At 44.0% G+C, this 17878-nt stretch overlaps 1 protein-coding gene across 1 annotated transcript in view; it reads right to left on the bottom strand.

Annotated features, from left to right (window-relative positions):
* Positions 1-17878, bottom strand: part of SATB2 (SATB homeobox 2) — a 124256-nt gene that overhangs the window by 11928 nt on the left and 94450 nt on the right. The window contains 1 exon segment of the mRNA XM_042874587.1: positions 11892-12089. Within this exon segment, the coding sequence (XP_042730521.1) occupies positions 11892-12089 (198 nt within the window).

The raw sequence follows: 17878 nt of genomic DNA, 5'->3' as shown, positions 1-17878 counted from the left end.
AATTCTGACCGAGTGACAGATATTGCCTAAATGAAGCCTACTTTGCCAAGCTGCTGGCCTGATGGAGGGGGAAATATTCTGACAAAGTTCAAGCAGCCATTCAGGCATTTTTCATGAAACAGCATATTGTAGCTGCGTTTATTCAGAAAAACTTTTGGTCTTCAAATTCTACCTTTCCATTTTCCTTTAAAGCATTATGTTGTTCCAAACTGCTGCAAATTTTTTTCCCCTATTTTAACAGAAAATAAATTTAAAAGCACCAACTCTTTTTTTCTTACTGTGGTTCAGAAATGTCAGCAATTTCTTAAACTCAGCTCAAGCACCTCCATAGCTCTGGGCCATACCACCAAGGATGGAAATTCACAGCCATCTAACTTCCTACAGACTTCATGGTCATATTTACAAAGAGGTGTACTGGTGGGTAAGAATGAAATGTAACACAGTTTACAAAAGGAACAGGATGTGAGTCTTTCCTATCTCAAAATCCAATAAAGCTTATGATTTTTACTGCATGTGGGAGCCTGTTGGTCTGTGTAACACTGATTAGCAGCTTGGTCAGTAAGCCTGATAAAGCCATAAAGTACCTCTGAATATCTCTGGCCAGGGACATGTCAGCATGAAGCGTGTATGTTCCAGAGGGACACAGACATATATGGGATCTTATCCTCAGTTCCAGTTTGTCTGATTATATTTTGTTCCACCCTCTCCAGAAAGCCTCTTCCATCATTTGAATGTTCCAGGAGAGGAGGCATCATCTTACCACTATTCCTCATCACCTTTTTGACACTCATGAATCCCAGAAATTTATAGCCTCCCTCAGTGAGGGAACCACACTGAGCCTAAATGGACCCCAAGCAGAGCCACTTGGCGTTCTTAAGCCTCATCTCATTTAAACAAGGGGACAGCAGGAGCAACATAACTCCAAGTCAGCAGTGCTTCCTGGTGCTAATCAGGACATTAAAAATGCATAAGCAGTTTGTTCTTTGCTGACAGACAAAGACAACCACAGAAATCAATGAAACCCAGGGCAAAATTAGAGATTAAAAGTAATAATACTTCTTTCAGCAAACCACAGTCTGAACTCATGAGAAGTGGCTAGAAGACAGAATTACTGCAAGATCTAGAGACAAAAAGAAGGTCTCCTGCCTGAATGAAAAGTAAATGAAGCGAGCTCTGGTGCAGAAGGATTTCCTTCACAGAGTAGTGCTTGCTGCCACTGGGAAACCCAAGAGAGGGCTGCTGCAGCTGACCCTCCTTCATCACACTTAGGGAAAAAACACACTCGGAGGCAACTGTTGGAGGGAAAGGAAGAGAAACCCAAACAGCAGTCTTGCTACAAGAGATTTCCATGCAGGCTTCCCCTGAGTAAGCAGACGGTTTCCAGTTAGTCAGGGTCTGGGCCTGCCCGTGCGGTTTCCTGCCTGCTTGCCTTTGTAGCTTATCTAGATCTCATCAAGATACACAATCAAAAAAAATTAGAACAGTTAAGTACAGAAATTAGGGAAGCAAAATACAAATGAGCCTGGGTTTGTGCTTGTGCCAGTGAGCAGGGCAGTGTGTACCAACGATGTGCAGCGGGGTCGGGTGTGAGTGCAGTAATGCCAGCCCTTTCCTCTGTTGCTGCGTGCCAAGCTCTATTCAAAACCACTGGAAAACAGCTCAGCCACTTTGCAATACTCCCGACAGTGCTGTTCAACCCCACCTGCATGAGCTGTGCTGCTGGTGCCCACCGGCACGCCACGCCGTGTGTCCCAGCCGCAGGCTGGGGCTGCCACCGGTGCTCCGCAGGCTTCCCCGCGCAGCACAGAGCCCACGCCCGCAGCCCCGGCGCTCTCCTGGGGACTGCGCTGGCTCTGGCCACGCTCACAGCCCTCAGAGGGGCCGCACACAACGCATGTCCTCGTGTCCTGTGAAGCTCCAGGCAGGCGCTGGTTCCTGCGATGCCGTGCTTGGGAGCAAAGCAAAAACGCAGGCGGGATCTCACGCTTAAGCTACCATATGGATAGGGCATTCTCAAATTAAACTCTGAAAACCAGATGAGATCTGAGCAAAGGACAGTTTCACTTAAAGGAAATCTCTGAGGTCAACCAGCAATTAACTGAAAGGTTCTGATTGAATACGCTATTGACTGCTCTCACAACAGACAGCTTCCTGTTTATTATACCTTATGGGCTGTCTAGGTGCCAAGACATTAAACTGTCAATAATCTATTAATACTGAGCAGCTCCTCCCTCCTTACTCCCCCTCTTAGGCTGTGAAATTGCACGAAAAAGATGTAAATTTTTGAAGTTAAATAGGAATGAGGTTTTAAGGATATTTCTTTGTGTGGTTCCAGGAACATTCATAAACAATATAACACACAGTCTACAGCAACATGGAAAAAATTGTGTTAAAAAAAGTCAGACATGATTGAGACCATATCCTGAAATCTGTCTCTCTTTTCCAAGCCATCTTTAAACAGTCTAAGTAAAATTTAATTAACAATTTACAACAAGGAGAGAGAAGTTATTTAAAGAGAGGCCTACAGGTCCTTAACATTCAGTGTCTGGGAAACAGTTGTATATATAAAAAAAGTTTTAATGAATTTAATAGAGAAAAGCACTTTAATTAAATGCTGTCAAAGAGGATTGTATTAATGACTGCACACAAAGGAATTTAAAGCGAGCCAAGTATATTTAGCAAATAGGAAGTAGGCTTTCAGAGGCTGTAACTATTTATGTTTCTGCCATTGCAATGCATCTAGATCACACTGCCAATTGAAAGCAGTTATGCTATTAGATATGATTTTATTTATTATGGATTATGAAAATTTCAAAAGCTGCAGGGAATACATTTATTTCACTTCTAAAATGAAAGAACAAAGACATTTCCTGCTTGTTTGGTAAGAGAAGAAATAGGAGAGGAAATAAATAATAAATAATAATAATAACTTAGCACTTAACTAGTGCAGTGTTGTCCAGACAGATCTTTTTAAGAGGCCTTTGAGTCCCGGCATTTCAGAGTGTCTCCTTCTGCTGCAGCTGGGTGGATCCACAGCTGCCACCACAGCCCCTCTCAACTGAGTATAGCAAAGGAGTGAGCTCTTATTTCTCATGGGCAGAAAGCTGCTGTACTTCTACCATGTCCTGAATGTTTCTTGTCTAACCTATGGGTCTGCATGAAACCTTTCTTCTCTAATTCCACGTGACGGGACTTCTGGCAGGAAAGAAAGGGCTCTTTCTAGACCTCCCTGCCTGTGTGCCTTGAATCAAACAGCACAGACTAATAGAAGGATCATAACACAAACCATGAATTTGAGAAGAAGCACTAGGAAGTTTAAGGTTGTCAACAGTACTTTCCACTCTGATGTTAAAAATAAAATAAAGTTGGTCCAAACTGGAAACCAAGGAATGTTTTCTGACATGAGGTTAATGAGATTGCTGGGTCTGTACTACCCAGGACGTGTTCTGTGACTTACCACATCCTTTTTGTCATACGTACTAGAGAGCGATTTATAATGATTTCGGATTTTCAATCTTCCAAATGTTCCATGAGAGACACCTCATACGTGCCTGTATTCCTTGGTTTCTGGACACCAAGTCCTTCTGAAGTTAGGCGCTGCACGATTTGAGTTAGTCCCAAATCACTGGTCAGTGGCTTTAAAATGTATTCATATGTATTTAAAAACATCTTTTTTCTTTAATGTTCTAATTCAAAATGTGAAGATGCGAGCAGAACTGGGGAAAAGACACTGGGAGGGAGGCAGAAGGGGATACCTGCCTCCTTCCACAATGTGAGCAGCATCATACATTGTGAAGTGCAATTTTCTAAATACATTATCTGATTTTTGTTTAAGACTTTTATTAAAGTCATGTGTGATGTGTGTTCAGAATGTAGCCTTTGTTGTTCCACAGCTAGGGATCTTGCAAACAGCTTCGCTCTGTCTGTGCCAAGATATTTTGGAATATTCTTTGAAACACTGTAAGCATAGATGACTGTGAGAAAAAATATGTGCTACTGTACTTTTGGATACTTGATGTGTGAGAATAGTGCATACACAGAAACATTTCCCGTTTCAATCTGTAATTCCTATAAAAGTCCATACAAACATGGGACAATGTGTATACACAGCACACTGTCCCTGAAAAAAGCCAATCCCAGCACATATTGTAGTCTCTGGGCATTTCCAGCCAATCCAAATTTAAAAAAAAGAAAAAAAAAGAGAGAGAGAGAAATTCACACTAACAAATGTATTACCAGACTGGCCTAGGGCAGCGAGACTGAGCATCTATTTCCTGCTCTGCTGTTGCCTGACTCCCAGCACTGCCCAGAAGCTGCAGTTTTCTGAGGGGACACTGTGCAACAGGAGAGGAAGAGCAGCTCGCTCACTCTTGGAGATCTTTGGGGGACAAACAGGGCAATGTGCTCGGACAGCACAGTACAATATTGTTTCCCTCCCCATATAATTTTTGTAATTGTACACAAAGGCCAGCTGCAGTGATCCGGGACTCTTAACTTTATCCTAAGACTTCTGTAAGGAGCCAGAGAATAAAACGCTGCCTGCAACCAATAGCCTATAAACACATAGCTCTAAAGCCCGATATTATCATTTATATACAAATGCGAGGAACAGAGAGCATTCAGGGACTATTAAAATGAAAAAGAGCAATGTTTTTAACTGCAAACATTTTCCAACATAAATGGAACGGAGGTTCGGCCAGCAGCTTTTCAGCCTTCCAGATTTGCCTGCTGCCAGCCAGCACAAGCTTCAAAGGTTATGTGAATTTAAAGAGCTTTATTTAGTAATCTTGCCCGGGATGTTTGCTCATCCTCAACCTACCATGACTCTTTACAACACTGGCAGCTTAGCATTTATAACAGGGCCAGCACTGGAAGAAATGAGGGCCAAACCTGGCCAAATTGTGTGTGAAAGGCAAAAGGGTGAGACGGCAGGAGCCAAAGCTACAGCAGTGTAATTTGCTGAAGAGATGACGCACCAGACCAACATCACCCTGCCGGTTCCTGCCAAGTCTCCATAGCACTAGGTCGGCACATTCAGGTTTTGAATGGCTTTCTGCCTTAAGCAGCCCCTTGCAGGAGCTGGGGCAGCAGGAGCAGAGCTGCGGGAGCTCTGTAAAGTAGCTGGCCGGGCAGGCAGCTCTCCACTGGGCACTTCCACCTCGCTCGGTCCCTGCCCTTGGTCTGTTCTGCACCAAATGGGGTGAGCGGGAGCAGGTGGCACTGAGGTGGCCACGCAGCTCTGAGAGTCTTCTGGTGTACTGGGGCTACACCTTCGGTGAGGCTAAAACCACCACCTTTGAAAAAATAAAACTATCCAACTAAGCTCCCATTTCTAGGCTCAAATGGATTAATAAACTTGAATTTAATTTCAGAGCAGAAGCGGTATTGCTTTAACTGCAAGTGCACTTCCTCACTATCGTTATAAGGAGAATCATGGGCTTAAAGTTAATACAAATCAGCAGTAGATTAGATATCCACGCTAAGCAGAAACAGCTGAGAAGGTGCAATAGGTAGGTTTGGCTGTAGCAGTTAAAGCTCAGCAGCTTTCCACTGCGATCAAGATAACTATCAATCGTAAGAAACTGTATCGGATACCTCAGAGCCAAATACAAGGGGCTCACTGTCAGATACGTGCTCCTACTGCCCTTGTCAGAACTTGTGCTAGGTTCCTGAGCCACCACCGACTGTGGGAAAAACAGTGGACACCAGAATGTTCACCAAGCAACCACGCATTTGGATGGACGAGCAGCCAGAGCTTGCTACCAACACGGTACATCTGCCACAGCACCGCAGCAGCACCAGCGAGCAGTTCAGGGGCTGCGGTCCAGGAGGGCTTCACACATACAGCCTGCTGGAGGGCATGGCCCAGCACACCCACCCAGCCTCTCAGAGTCACTCTGCTTTCAGTCATTTTTCAGTGGTTTAAATTGAAAGGAGATATCAGCACAGAGCATTATTCTTCCTTCTCATAAGAAAGGTAAAGGTAAAAATTGAGGAGGGCAGATATTCTGCAGTCCCTAAATTGACAGGTCTAGCTGTGACATGTTTTCCCCCAAAGATCTAAATGAAAGAGAAAATAAATACTCCAGGTGCAGTCTACTCAAACCAAAGCTCTGAGCTTCCCAAGTGGAATAAATCAACTTGTGATACAAATACCTCTGAAAGTCCACCTGGGCTTTCTGGGTACAACTTGTCTTGGTCATTCCGTCTGAGCAGACATCACTGCCAACCACGGGGAGATGGCAGAAACAAAAAGCAGTGGGTATAATTTATTGTCTGTCTGTCGGAGGCAGAGAAACAACCAACAAGCAAAAACATGAAAACATGAGGGTGCAGACCTTAACGATGAACCACAGGACATCACCCACCAAAACCAGGGCTAGATAAAACCAAGCACCAAGTCAGACAGCTGGCAGCTTTGGGAAAGTAGTTTCTGTCTGGGTTTCCCTGATAACCCAGTCCTGACTTCTGTATATAAAATCTACTGTAACACACACAAACATAGTAAGAACTGTGAACATCATCCTAAAAATTAGTAAACACGCTGTGCTCCTCAGTGGAATAACACAGCTTTGCTTCACTCATTATCTATGACTGCCTAAGTATTATTAATTGATATTATTTTTAAAAGAAGAAAATTTAAGTATTGCTCTTTTTCCCATCTGCATGCTATGTACTGTGTGACCCATGAACTCTAAGATGCTGTTTAGAATTAGACATTTCATTAGGAAGCACTACTGTGGTGTTCATTCCCTTCTTTATTACTTCTAGAAAGAGAATATGAAATTAGTTTCATTGGTTTGCCATCACCACTTGCCTTGACCCATTTTTACTAGGGCTCCATGTTCTGTTGTTTTGTAGTTCATTGTCTTGTCTAAAATATTTGTTCCCTTCCACCCCTCAGAAAGATGACAAAATTAGTATTTCTTATAGTTCTGCAGTATGCTATTTTCTGCATATTTAAAGAAAGACTACAATGTTTGCAATGAACACACAACACAAAAGAGCTTTCCTACAGCTTTCTTTCATGCCTTCCTCCTCCATGATTTACAATCTGAGCTATTATAAATTGCCAGATTTGTCTAAATCAAAGCTTCAGAGAAAAAGAAAAAAAAGTGGAAGGATATAATTTTTTATAAAGCTACCAAAGTAACAACATATCAGAAAGTATGTGAAAACCATTCCCGCTTCTTTAAAGCCACTATCTGACTGCTCTTAAATCAGCATGAACCTACCAGCTTCAGAAGATTCTCTGGTATCTTATGCAGGAAATGAAAGGCGAGGTTTCCCTGCTTTTGAAATAGCAGGTACTTTGCTGTAGTGGTGGCTTGTGGCTCCAGAGAAATGGCTTATCCACCCTAACACTCCAGAGACAACAGCTTCATTCATCATTTTCCCAACTGAGTCAGGTTTCTCTGCCCCAGCAATTAACAATGAATTAGCACCATATTAAAGTGTCAGGCAACACAGCTATTCTCCAGAGTGGTCACCTTGTATACAGCAGACAAATAGTGGGAGAAGGGAGAGAAATTAGATTTACTGTGTCCCGGCATGTCTGTAACAAACACCAAATCCCTGGTTAGCAGCAGGAAAGGGCTGGAGGCACCTCTCAGCATCAACATGCTAGGAAGGTCCAATGCCAGTGAACAGCTGGGAGCAGTGGGATTTGGCGAGGAACAGAAAGCATGACAGGGCAGTCTCACCTGTGCAGAGCAGGAAGCTGAACACAGAAGTGTGAAGACTGCTTGCTGCAAAGTGGCTGTCCAGCAAATCTGTGTAAAAAGAGCCAGGCTGGGCCAGATCAAAGTTCCAATCAGGATCCCACACCTGACGGTGGCGGAAGAGGATGAGAGGCCTGCAAAAATACAATGCTGCTTTCCAGCATGCCTCTCATCCCTAGCAGCCTGTGACTTGGGACACTCTATAAATCAGAGGTGAAGTATCTGTGGGATCCAGCTAGGCACAAGCTCACGGGTCTCCTTGGTCTCACAGCAGAACACATTGATGGCAACATACTGCACAGAATTGGAGGGCGAAGAGCCACTCAGTGCGTACCTGAGGCTGTGGCAGGCTGTGTCGGCCTGCACAGCAATGCACAGCACTGTGTAGGTGCAGCGTGGATGCTCTGCAATTGGCGTGTGTAGGAGAGTCCATGCCCCAGCATGTCCATATGGTCACACGCAATGCTGCCAGAGAGCACTGCCATGTCACAGAGCTCCACAGGGCTCAGATTTTATGACTTCTCCACACAATAACAAATAAATCAAGTGTGCAGGGAAGAATTCCTTGTGCATTAAGCTTCCACTGCACACATTTTTCATTTCAGAAATAGGAAAATATATAATTAAATGGCCTAATATATGGCTGACAGGAAAAATCTAATGGAAGAGAAAAAAAAAAAATGTTTATTTGTAAAGTACCAAGCCTGAAACTAAACAGTGAGGCATGGGCTAGTGCCACAGAACAGAGGGCAACAACCTACCACAGGAGAACTGACAGTCCCTCAAACATCAGGAGCCAAGTTCCGTCCAACTTCCACAGCACTACGACTGCCCCATTGGACTCACCTTGCCGTGACTGTACAGAAACCACAGCAGCCTCAGGGTGATCCCCTCACTGAAGGTGTGCCCAACCCCATAATCACCACATGAACTACACAGAGCCCAGCACAATGAACTCTTTGCCATTTCCAAGAAGCAGTGCTGGGAAAAGGCTATACTTGATACATCCACTCTCTTTTGTTTGGCCGTGCCTCACGATGACAACCAGTAGGTTCTTCCAGCCTGATGGAGAGGTGCTCCAGCCCAGCAAGGGCTTGGCTGTGGTGACAGGGTGCTCTGGCAACAGCGTGGGGCAGCCCAATTTCAGGCTCTGCCTCATCACTGGAGGAGAGAGAGACTCAAGCATCAGGAACAAAATACCGTACACCGTACACGCACCAAGTCTTTCACAGCAGGCAGGAAGAATGGCTAAGCAGAAAGAAAACAGAGGTAAGAGACTCCTGCCTGCTTCAGAGTTACAGCACTACACCTGCTATTATTTTCAGCACTGCTACTCATACTTCCTTCAAAGGTTTGTCATCGTGACATCAAGGCTGCACGTAAAGGCCTGATTTACAGTGCACTTTTCACTAGCAAAGTCTGCAAAGCAAAGTAGGACAGCTTCTGCAGCTCTTCAATGTTTCTACCTTTGCTAAAATGCACAATGGCACCACAACAGACACTCTGCACCCACCACTGCTTTGAGAAGGAAATCAGCATTGCTTCCTCGTTTGACACTACAGAGGGAATTTCAGATAGGCAGAATGTAATTACTTGGCCTGGAGTTTGGCCAGGAGTTGAGCCCAAGACCCCTACCCTTATGTAAAGTGTCACAAAATCTCCAGCGACTGCAAGTGTGAGGACCTCTGTTTTATGTCTCTTGCTGCTGTCTTTGATTCTTCACAGCTAATTGCCTAATACTGACCCTTGCAGCAAAGCCAAAGAGCTAACCTTGCTGCCTGAAACAATCCAAATCTCAGAGACTGAAAATGGCACAAAAACTGCTTGGTGCAGTAGGTAGCAGGTGGACACTGAGCCTCCTGTGTCTTGCACTGGTGTAGCATGCCATGCAGAAGCCTACTGGGCTTTTTGGATGGGCAAACATAGCTCTAAAATGCAACGCCCTCAAAACACAAGCCTACCGTATCAACCATATACCAGGGTCTCCAGAGTTTTGTTTTATGTAGTTGCCAGCTGGTTCCATTTATTTTTCTTCATTTTTCATATTTTGACTGTAATAAATAATTAATCCATGGCTTTGTAACTTGCTGACAAATACAAATGCATCACATTCCAATGCACTGTAACATGTCACTCAGAAGAGCCGACCTGCCCTACACAGCGAAGTGATATGCAGAAGACTTAGAAAGTAGGCTAATCAACAAGGTCACCAATGAGAGCTCAAGGAAACTTTTTCTTCACACTATCCCTTAGAGGATATTTCCTGCTTGGTGTGGGCACCACAACTGGATTAATTTGTTCAAATTACGCAATTCTAGTCATCTTCCCATGTATTAGCTCAACCCTTTACCCTTCTGTAGTTCCTTGCCTTCAAGATCTCACAAACTTTTGGGAACATCGAAGCCAAAACTTGCAATATTAATTACAGCACTTCCTTTACTGTAAAGCTTTGAGAATCTGAAAACCAGGAACCACAATTTTTTTTTTCTTCTAGGCAAAGACAAAATGAAGATCAAGGAGGAAGTCAACAGCAGAAGAGACAAAGGAGACCGAAGTAGGCAGTAATTAATCTTGGTGAGACAAAGGTGTTTTAAGAGGGGCAGGACTACATGGGAAAACCTCCCACCTTTGAGAAAGGTGAATAGATTGTTCGCAACAGTTCTAGCAGCAGCAGAACAAGAGCAGAGACAAAGAGCATAGGCTGAATTCCAGGGTTCACAGAAAGAGTCACACAGCAGTGCAAGTTGTGATCAAACCATAAGGGGGAGAGAAAAGGTGAGAGGAGGAACCCTGAGACTATCAGAGAGAAACACAGCTGACTGACAATCGTTGCACAATACAATCAGGTGAAATGGCTGTGAGGGCCAGCAGTGACAGTGTTCTGCTATGGAAAGCGTTACTGCAGATTTTTTAGATTGAGCATATACATCCCCTTCTCATTCATTTGGTCTCTGTCCCCCAAGTTCTCCTGAGCTTCAACCACTGTCACACATCAGTCCTCCCTACATCCTGACTGCTGTCACCTATCACACTTTTGCCCTCTCTCAACAGTGGCCTTGATTCCGTAACATTCCCTTACTTCCCACCCCATTCTCCAGAAGTACCACTAAAGAATGCTGACAACCTAGATAACATAACTTAAAACGAGCAGAAGAATAAAAAGCTTTTTCAGAACTGGAGCTGCCACACTGTTCCTGGAGCCGACCCACCCAACAATCTGCCTCTCTGGAAAGTTCTTCCCATTCCTGGCCTTATCCCTTCCTCTACTATTCACAGGTCTCACTGATTTCATGACACTTGCAAGTGTCTTGTGGAAAGATCCCTGCAGTTGAATAGCAGCATTCATTTTGGTTAATTTTTAAAACAACACCTAACAGAAAGCCTTCAGATCAACAGCTGCTCTAATGTTTGGCAACATGGCCAAAGTGCAAGTAACACTCACAACCTCTCCTTCCACTATGAAAACAGGTAACTGTTTTAAATTTTGGGTTCACAAAAATGTGGAGTGAAGAAAGCATCTCTTAAGTTTTGAAGTCCAGCTCTCACTTCAGACCAGTCCTGAGTCTCTTCTGACCACTACCACACACATTCAGTTTTGTAACATGCCTCATTAGCTATTAGAGATACCTGTCAGGCTGAGAGAGAAACTACAAACTATGACTGCAGTTGCCTGTTGGACACAGTTAAAGAGCAGGCATCAGAAGAGCTCAGGTTCTGTGAGGAGGAACAACTGACCTAACCCTGCTCCTGCTCCTCTTCCTAACCAGCTGTATGCTTCTCTTGCTGCTGCTGAGGAACACATTCGTGCTCTTCCAAATGCCAGCAGCTTTAGGCAGCTAAATTGCTTCAGTCACAACACAGCTACTGACACGATGGGAGCTCCATAACATCACAGTGCTGACCTTGCAGTTGGTGGTGGCATGATCTGGCACATCTCTCTTCTTGAGCCACCAACACAAACCTGCACACACTCGCATACACGCTGCAGCATTCACACAGGGAGCTTGCTTATACCTTGAGAGCTGAGGTTTGCATGCAGTCCTACAGGCAGATATAAATTGGTGTGTCTCAACTTGCCAACCACAGGGAAGCTCAAACCAGTTGCTTTTGTCTACTTCCACTGGCTGTTTCCCTGCAAAAACTCCTTGAGAAGGAAGTTAGCACTCTGACCTGTACAGGCTCGGGAGTGAGCTGGACAACATGCTGCATACGCTCACTGTGGTGATGTCTGGACTCCTCCTCATAGATCACATCCCTCTCATGCTGAGGAAGATTCAGGAAGCGGCGAATGGTGCAGAGGTTCTCCCACAGGGTGCGGTTTTCTGGACTTGGGTTTTCTTTCCAGCGAAGTAGCTCGCACAGCCAGCCCTGCAACAGGAGGGTCAGCACAGTTAATTCGCTAAGCACTGAGGAACTAGATGTGAACAGAACATCAGCCAGACTTAAAGCAGACTTAAAGAGAGATGCTAGTTGGAAATAATCGTAATTAGGATCAGCTAGTGATCCTAATAATCGAGTTTATAAGTCCTATTTTGTTGAATAGTTAGTTTGAAACTAACTCTGAATTGTCTTTGTGCTAAATGTCCTGTCTTCTCTCACATTTTGCGTGACTAGATCTCAAAAAGTTACCACTGTACTAAATCCTTCTGGACTGCTCCAGAGGGACTGAGAGCTCAGAGCACTGCAGTAGGAAGTACCAGCACTTCAGGAGACGGAAACAACCCTAAAACACAAAGCCAGGCAGAGGGTAAGGTGGCAGAAGCTGTAAGGTGAGAACAGCCTCACATGCTCTAAGCATGTGTGGGGGTGACCCCAGGTCCCCAGCAGTCACCCAGGGATGGGTCTGTTGCTGCTCCTTTGTGGGGGACGCAGCCAGCCCACGTGGGGCTGAGGACAGCAGTGCCTCTCCTGTGCGTGTGCACAAGGAGACAGGATGCAAATGACAGAAAACGAGAAGATAATGCTGAGGATGCTGTCAACACGCCTTAGTGACTCCTGTCAAAATATTTTACCTAGTAGCTCTATAACCCATCATTTTTGAGCTGCAACTCAGCAGTTTGACGCCACTTCAACAGACACCTTACGATACCTAAAAAGTGACTTGATCAACGTTAAAACCGTATAGTACAAGAAGTAGCCAAAATTGTGTTTTTCCAAACAGAGACAAGAGCAAGCTGAACAGACAGGTTCATTAGAGGCCCATACAGGACTTTTTTTTATTGCTTTATTGTATCACAACTTGTAAGCCATTGACAACTTCTAACATGCATTATAAACCCTGCATATTATATCATGAGCCGTTGTTTGTCTCACTCTCCACTATGTCTTCTGCCTTCACCCCCCAAAAAAGGCAAGATTTGATTATCTCCGCTGCATCAGCCAAGACAGCAACACCAGCTGTTCTCATTGTGCAGCCTCTTCCTCGCGGCCTACATGTTAATAACCTGATCATTCCATTTTCTCCTTCAACTGCCGGCTGCAGCACAGCGAAGAGACAAAAACCCAGGCCCATCTGCAGCAGCTGTAGGCACTGAACTGTGAAGCCACTAGGGATTTATAAACTAATCTGTAACACAACACTGCCTTGTTTTTACAAGTGAGAGGCCACATTTGTGCAGACCTGATCTTTTCTTGCAATAAACTAAGAGGGCTGGGGGGTAGTGGGGCAAGGATGAAAACAAGATATCTAATCATTTACTTAGGAGAAAGAAAAAAAAATCTATATTTTTCCAAGTATTTTGACTAGTCTTTGGGTAATCTCAGCCAGGTGATGCCTGCATTTCAATTCAGTTTGACCACATCTCTTGTCCTCAGCACTCCTCAATCCCCTTCCTCAGCTTAGAAATCCCCATAAACTTTCATTTGGAGAAAATAAAGGGGAAAAAATCTCACAGTTCCACGGTGAGTTCTCGGGGGCTTCGCCATACAAAGGAAATAACTTTTGAGATGGAAAACAAACCATCTGTGGAAAAAACAAACTCGTGTTTCTCCCTGCTTTTCACTGACCTGAGTAAGTTTCCACCAGAACTGTTTCAAACGTTTCATGCAGGTATGTTTAATACGTCCCCAGGGATGCCATAGCACCTGGACCAATCCTTCAGCAGCAGATAAAGGCAAAGCCCTGTACCTGCTGGAGCCGAGCCCAGCACAGGACAGGCCTGCGGCAGAACGGCTCTCCCTCTCCCAAGGGCCATGGACTGCCCAGCTCCTCAGTGGAGGAGGCTCCACTCCCTAGAGCTGGCCCAGCCAGCCCAACAGCAAGGGCTGCATCTTGATTTATCTGTCCCGTTATAATCGGCGCTCATTACAATCACTTAGAGCAACACTACAGGCCTCATTATGGACAACGCACTCGCTGCCATTAGTCTTTAAGAAGGGTAGCGCTCAATTTGCCTGGCAACATGCGAGGTCCTGACCTTGGAGCTATTAGGGAAAAGATTAGACTGCAGTGTGACCATGTGTGCAGACATGAGCAAACGAAATTAATTTCTGGCAAAGGCAGGCACCAGGCAAAGACACCGTCATGCTGAGGACACCTGAGAACTTCTCAATTCCCCGAAGGAGATAAGCTAATGGCACGTTTAAAGGAGCCTGGTTCTGAAGGTGAAGCACATCCATGGTATTTAGAGAGATATTAATCCAGTTTCCCCACAAAGTATTTGCTTGGCTGATCAGATTAAGGGATCTAGCCTTCAACAGCACACCCCCACCACAGCAGGCCCCAAGAAATCTGTGATACTTCACAGCCTCAGACATATTGCACCATGTGTACCCAGCTGCTACAATAATTAGCTTATGAATGTATCAGCTGGTTCTGTGATTTTTATAAATAATAACTAACCTACAGAGCAGAAAGATTTTCATGAGCCTAATATTAGCAAGAAATTGCAAGGTGCGCCTAACTCTGAATTGTCTTTGTGCTAAATGCCCTGTCTTCTCTCACATTTTGTGCGACTGGATCTCCCCAATGCCATTTATAAATATTTATTTTTCCACCAGTAACAGCAACGTATTTGTGGCAGCTTTCTTCACAACAGCTATCGTTTGCTCACCCCCACACATAGATGCACGTACCCACCACGTGCGTGTGCATGCCGATCTGCATCACATCTCTCCTTTCACTGCTCTTTTCCTACCTTTCTCTTTATTTATTTGAGTACCCATTCCCTCATCCCTCCATTCAAGACTCCATCCATTTTTGGGGCTGCTTACTAGGTGATAGCTTGGGTTAGTATGTGAGCAAACACGGCACTGCAGCATACTCGCATGTTCTTTATGATCGCAAGTAACCGCCTTCCCCACATACAGATGAAAAGTCTGCATTGGATTCCTTAATTATTTATTTAAATAATCTTATCACGCCATCCAAGAAAGTTTTGCAGTACCAGGCAAAAAAAAAAAGTGTAAATGTCAAATAAAACAGTGACAGATGACAGTATTCTCTATTGAATAGCACCGTTTCTTCGTGCATGTTCAATGAGAACTCATGAATTATTAATACACAAATCCCCTTTTTCTGTTAAAAAAAATCAACTTGGGGTTTTTTGGTCGCAATTTTTTTATTTTCTCTTATTTATTTCTTTGGGTCTGTGTACGTTACACAGCGCTTTCCAGAAGAATTAAGAAATGCTAACATACAGAAGTCTTGGAGCTACAGCCATTTACAGCAAATTTTCATCTATAGCTGCATTTATTGGCACAAAGAAGGAAAAGTAAAGAACAAGATGCTATCTTGCCACCTTTTCCCTTGCTCATCCACAACATCTGAGCTCATTTTATTACAAGTAAATTCAACTTATGCGAACATACTCTAAAAACCTAACAAATAACACATCCTTCCCCAGAGCTGCAATACACTGCGTTTCTGATCGTGCTTCCCCTGCACATCACAAGTCTCACAACACAGCACAACCAGCCCCTTGTGTGCCACAGTTACCAGGAGGGTTTGATGCATCAGTATGGGTGGCATAATCCAGCCCTTTCTGTCAGCTTCTAAGGTTCTTAAATGGGAGTGTCTTCCATTAAAAATAAGAGGAGGAAAAACAGCACAATTAAAGATGCTTTTGGCTCTACAGTCAGGCACACCCAGTGCTTGTGGTTACAAGGAATTCTACTCAGAACTTCCTTCATTTCACCCCAAAACTTGTAGAGGCATCGAGAACGCAGCCCAAATCAGCTCACTAAGGAGAGCTGCAGAGAAGTGTCAGCCTTTATTTCTGTTGCTCTTGTGAGACAAGATAAACATCTTCTAAGCATTTTATTTGATAAAACAAATAATATCACATTAATTTCCTATTTTTGACCTCTCTCTCTGTCTCAAAATCAAATACATTTCCACATAGCTAAGCAAACATCAACAAATATCTGCAGGAAGCCATCCATTCCCATTGTGCTTTTATGCTGTTAAAGAAACAGCGTGCTTACTACATCAAGGCATTAGCCCTGGCACACCAAAACCCCCTTGAGGGACAGTTATGTGGTGCAACAGTCACAAGCCATATTCTCTTCTTATTTATCCTGAGCCGTTTTATTACAGCCTGACCCCTTCACTTTTGCTAGTCTTACCCTAGAGCAGGGGAGGTTGCTGTGGCACTCAGAGTTACCAGGCTACAACGAGATCAGGTTTTCCAGCACTCAAAGAACGTATGCACAAGCATACTGCAGAATGGTGATCAACCTCTGGTCAATCAAGGACCAAATTTCTGATTGAAGTACAAGTACATAGGAAAAGTTGAGAACAAGTTAGTTGGGGTTACAGGCCAGTACTCACGCTTCTAGCAGCATCTTTACTCAGAGCCATGGAAGATGGAAGTAGCTGTGCGTCCATGGGGCTCATTCACAAGCAGCCCATCTGCATGGACTGTGCTGGACTGTGAGAAATCTCCAGCCTAGATAAAGCTAACTAAACGAATCTTGTGCTTCCCTGCCTTCAAATTGAAATTACTACTAATAATATAGTTGGTTTTTTCTACTGACATTATCTAGGGTCTCCCATGAAAGTATGAGCAGGCAAATGAAGTGTTTTTAGTAAGAGTGATTCAGGAATAAATCTCAAAAATAAATGTAAAAGGCCATTTCCTCACCCGCATCATCAGTGCAGAAAATGTCAACATATGTGACAAAAGGAAAAAAAGCAGCAATGATCAGCATTAGTCTTGAAAGATTAGAAAAGAAATGATGCATTATCCAGAGAAAGTTCCCTTTCTACACAGGATCACAGGGAGTCCTCTGGTCAAACTTTCTCAGCCTCTTCCCTCTGCTCAGTTTGGGACTCTGCAGCGTGAAATGAGCAGATAATATTCAGCTCTTGTTCCTTAGTCGCCAAACTCTCTTTCCATGAATCCAATAAGTGTCTATTAAAATAAATAAACCCCCTAATGATTCAAGATAACCTAATCAAGAAAGCTGAAATGGATAAAAGACTAACTGTAATGGAGAGTTCTGTCATGGCTTCAATGAATTCTTGATGAGGGCTGGGGGGAGGGGGACTAAACCTGAGAAGCCTTACTGGGAGCATTTTGGTACAGTTCAAGGTTAGTCACTCGATAGCTTCAATTTTCTGTATCATGCGGTACTTTTCATCCCACAAAAATTTAAGGAAAAATACAAAGCACTTCCATTAGGCCTGGTTTCTCCTTAGTCTCATAAAACAAGAAATAATACAAAAAAAATGAAGTACACAAACCCTGACATCTTGGACCCATGGGAACGCCATGTCTGCTTACACCTCTTGGGCTCAGAGGGAAGGATGCTGTTCGCTGAAAATACTTCCAGTGTGCCAAATTCAGACAGGCTTCTCTCTGCACTCGAGAGGTAGTGCAGGCTCATAGCTAAGGCAAGCAGCCTGCCAGCAGCTCCCAAGTCTGTCAATGGCTTCCTGAGCAAAGTTCCAGCTCCACAAGTGACCATGCTTTGCCCAGAGGCTGAGAAAGGCGCTGTTGTAGAAGCTGTAGTGGATACCCAAATACACTTCAGAGAAATTTTAAGTTCAGTCATGGAGAGAAATGTCTTTCCGTACTTCCTGCATATGTAACAAGAGCATTAAACTATCAATACAACAGATAAGTCCTAGCTGTACAGACACACAAGCATCATAAAGGCACTGAGGTGCTGTAGCAGGAAGAAATGCTGTATATGCATAAACTACATGCACCTTC

This window comes from Lagopus leucura, unplaced genomic scaffold, assembly GCF_019238085.1.
Source record: "Lagopus leucura isolate 7727_CA_CO unplaced genomic scaffold, USGS_WTPT01 Super-Scaffold_100012, whole genome shotgun sequence".
In the NCBI taxonomy this organism is placed as follows: Eukaryota; Metazoa; Chordata; class Aves; order Galliformes; family Phasianidae; genus Lagopus; species Lagopus leucura.
This window is presented reverse-complemented; position numbering and strand designations above follow the sequence as displayed.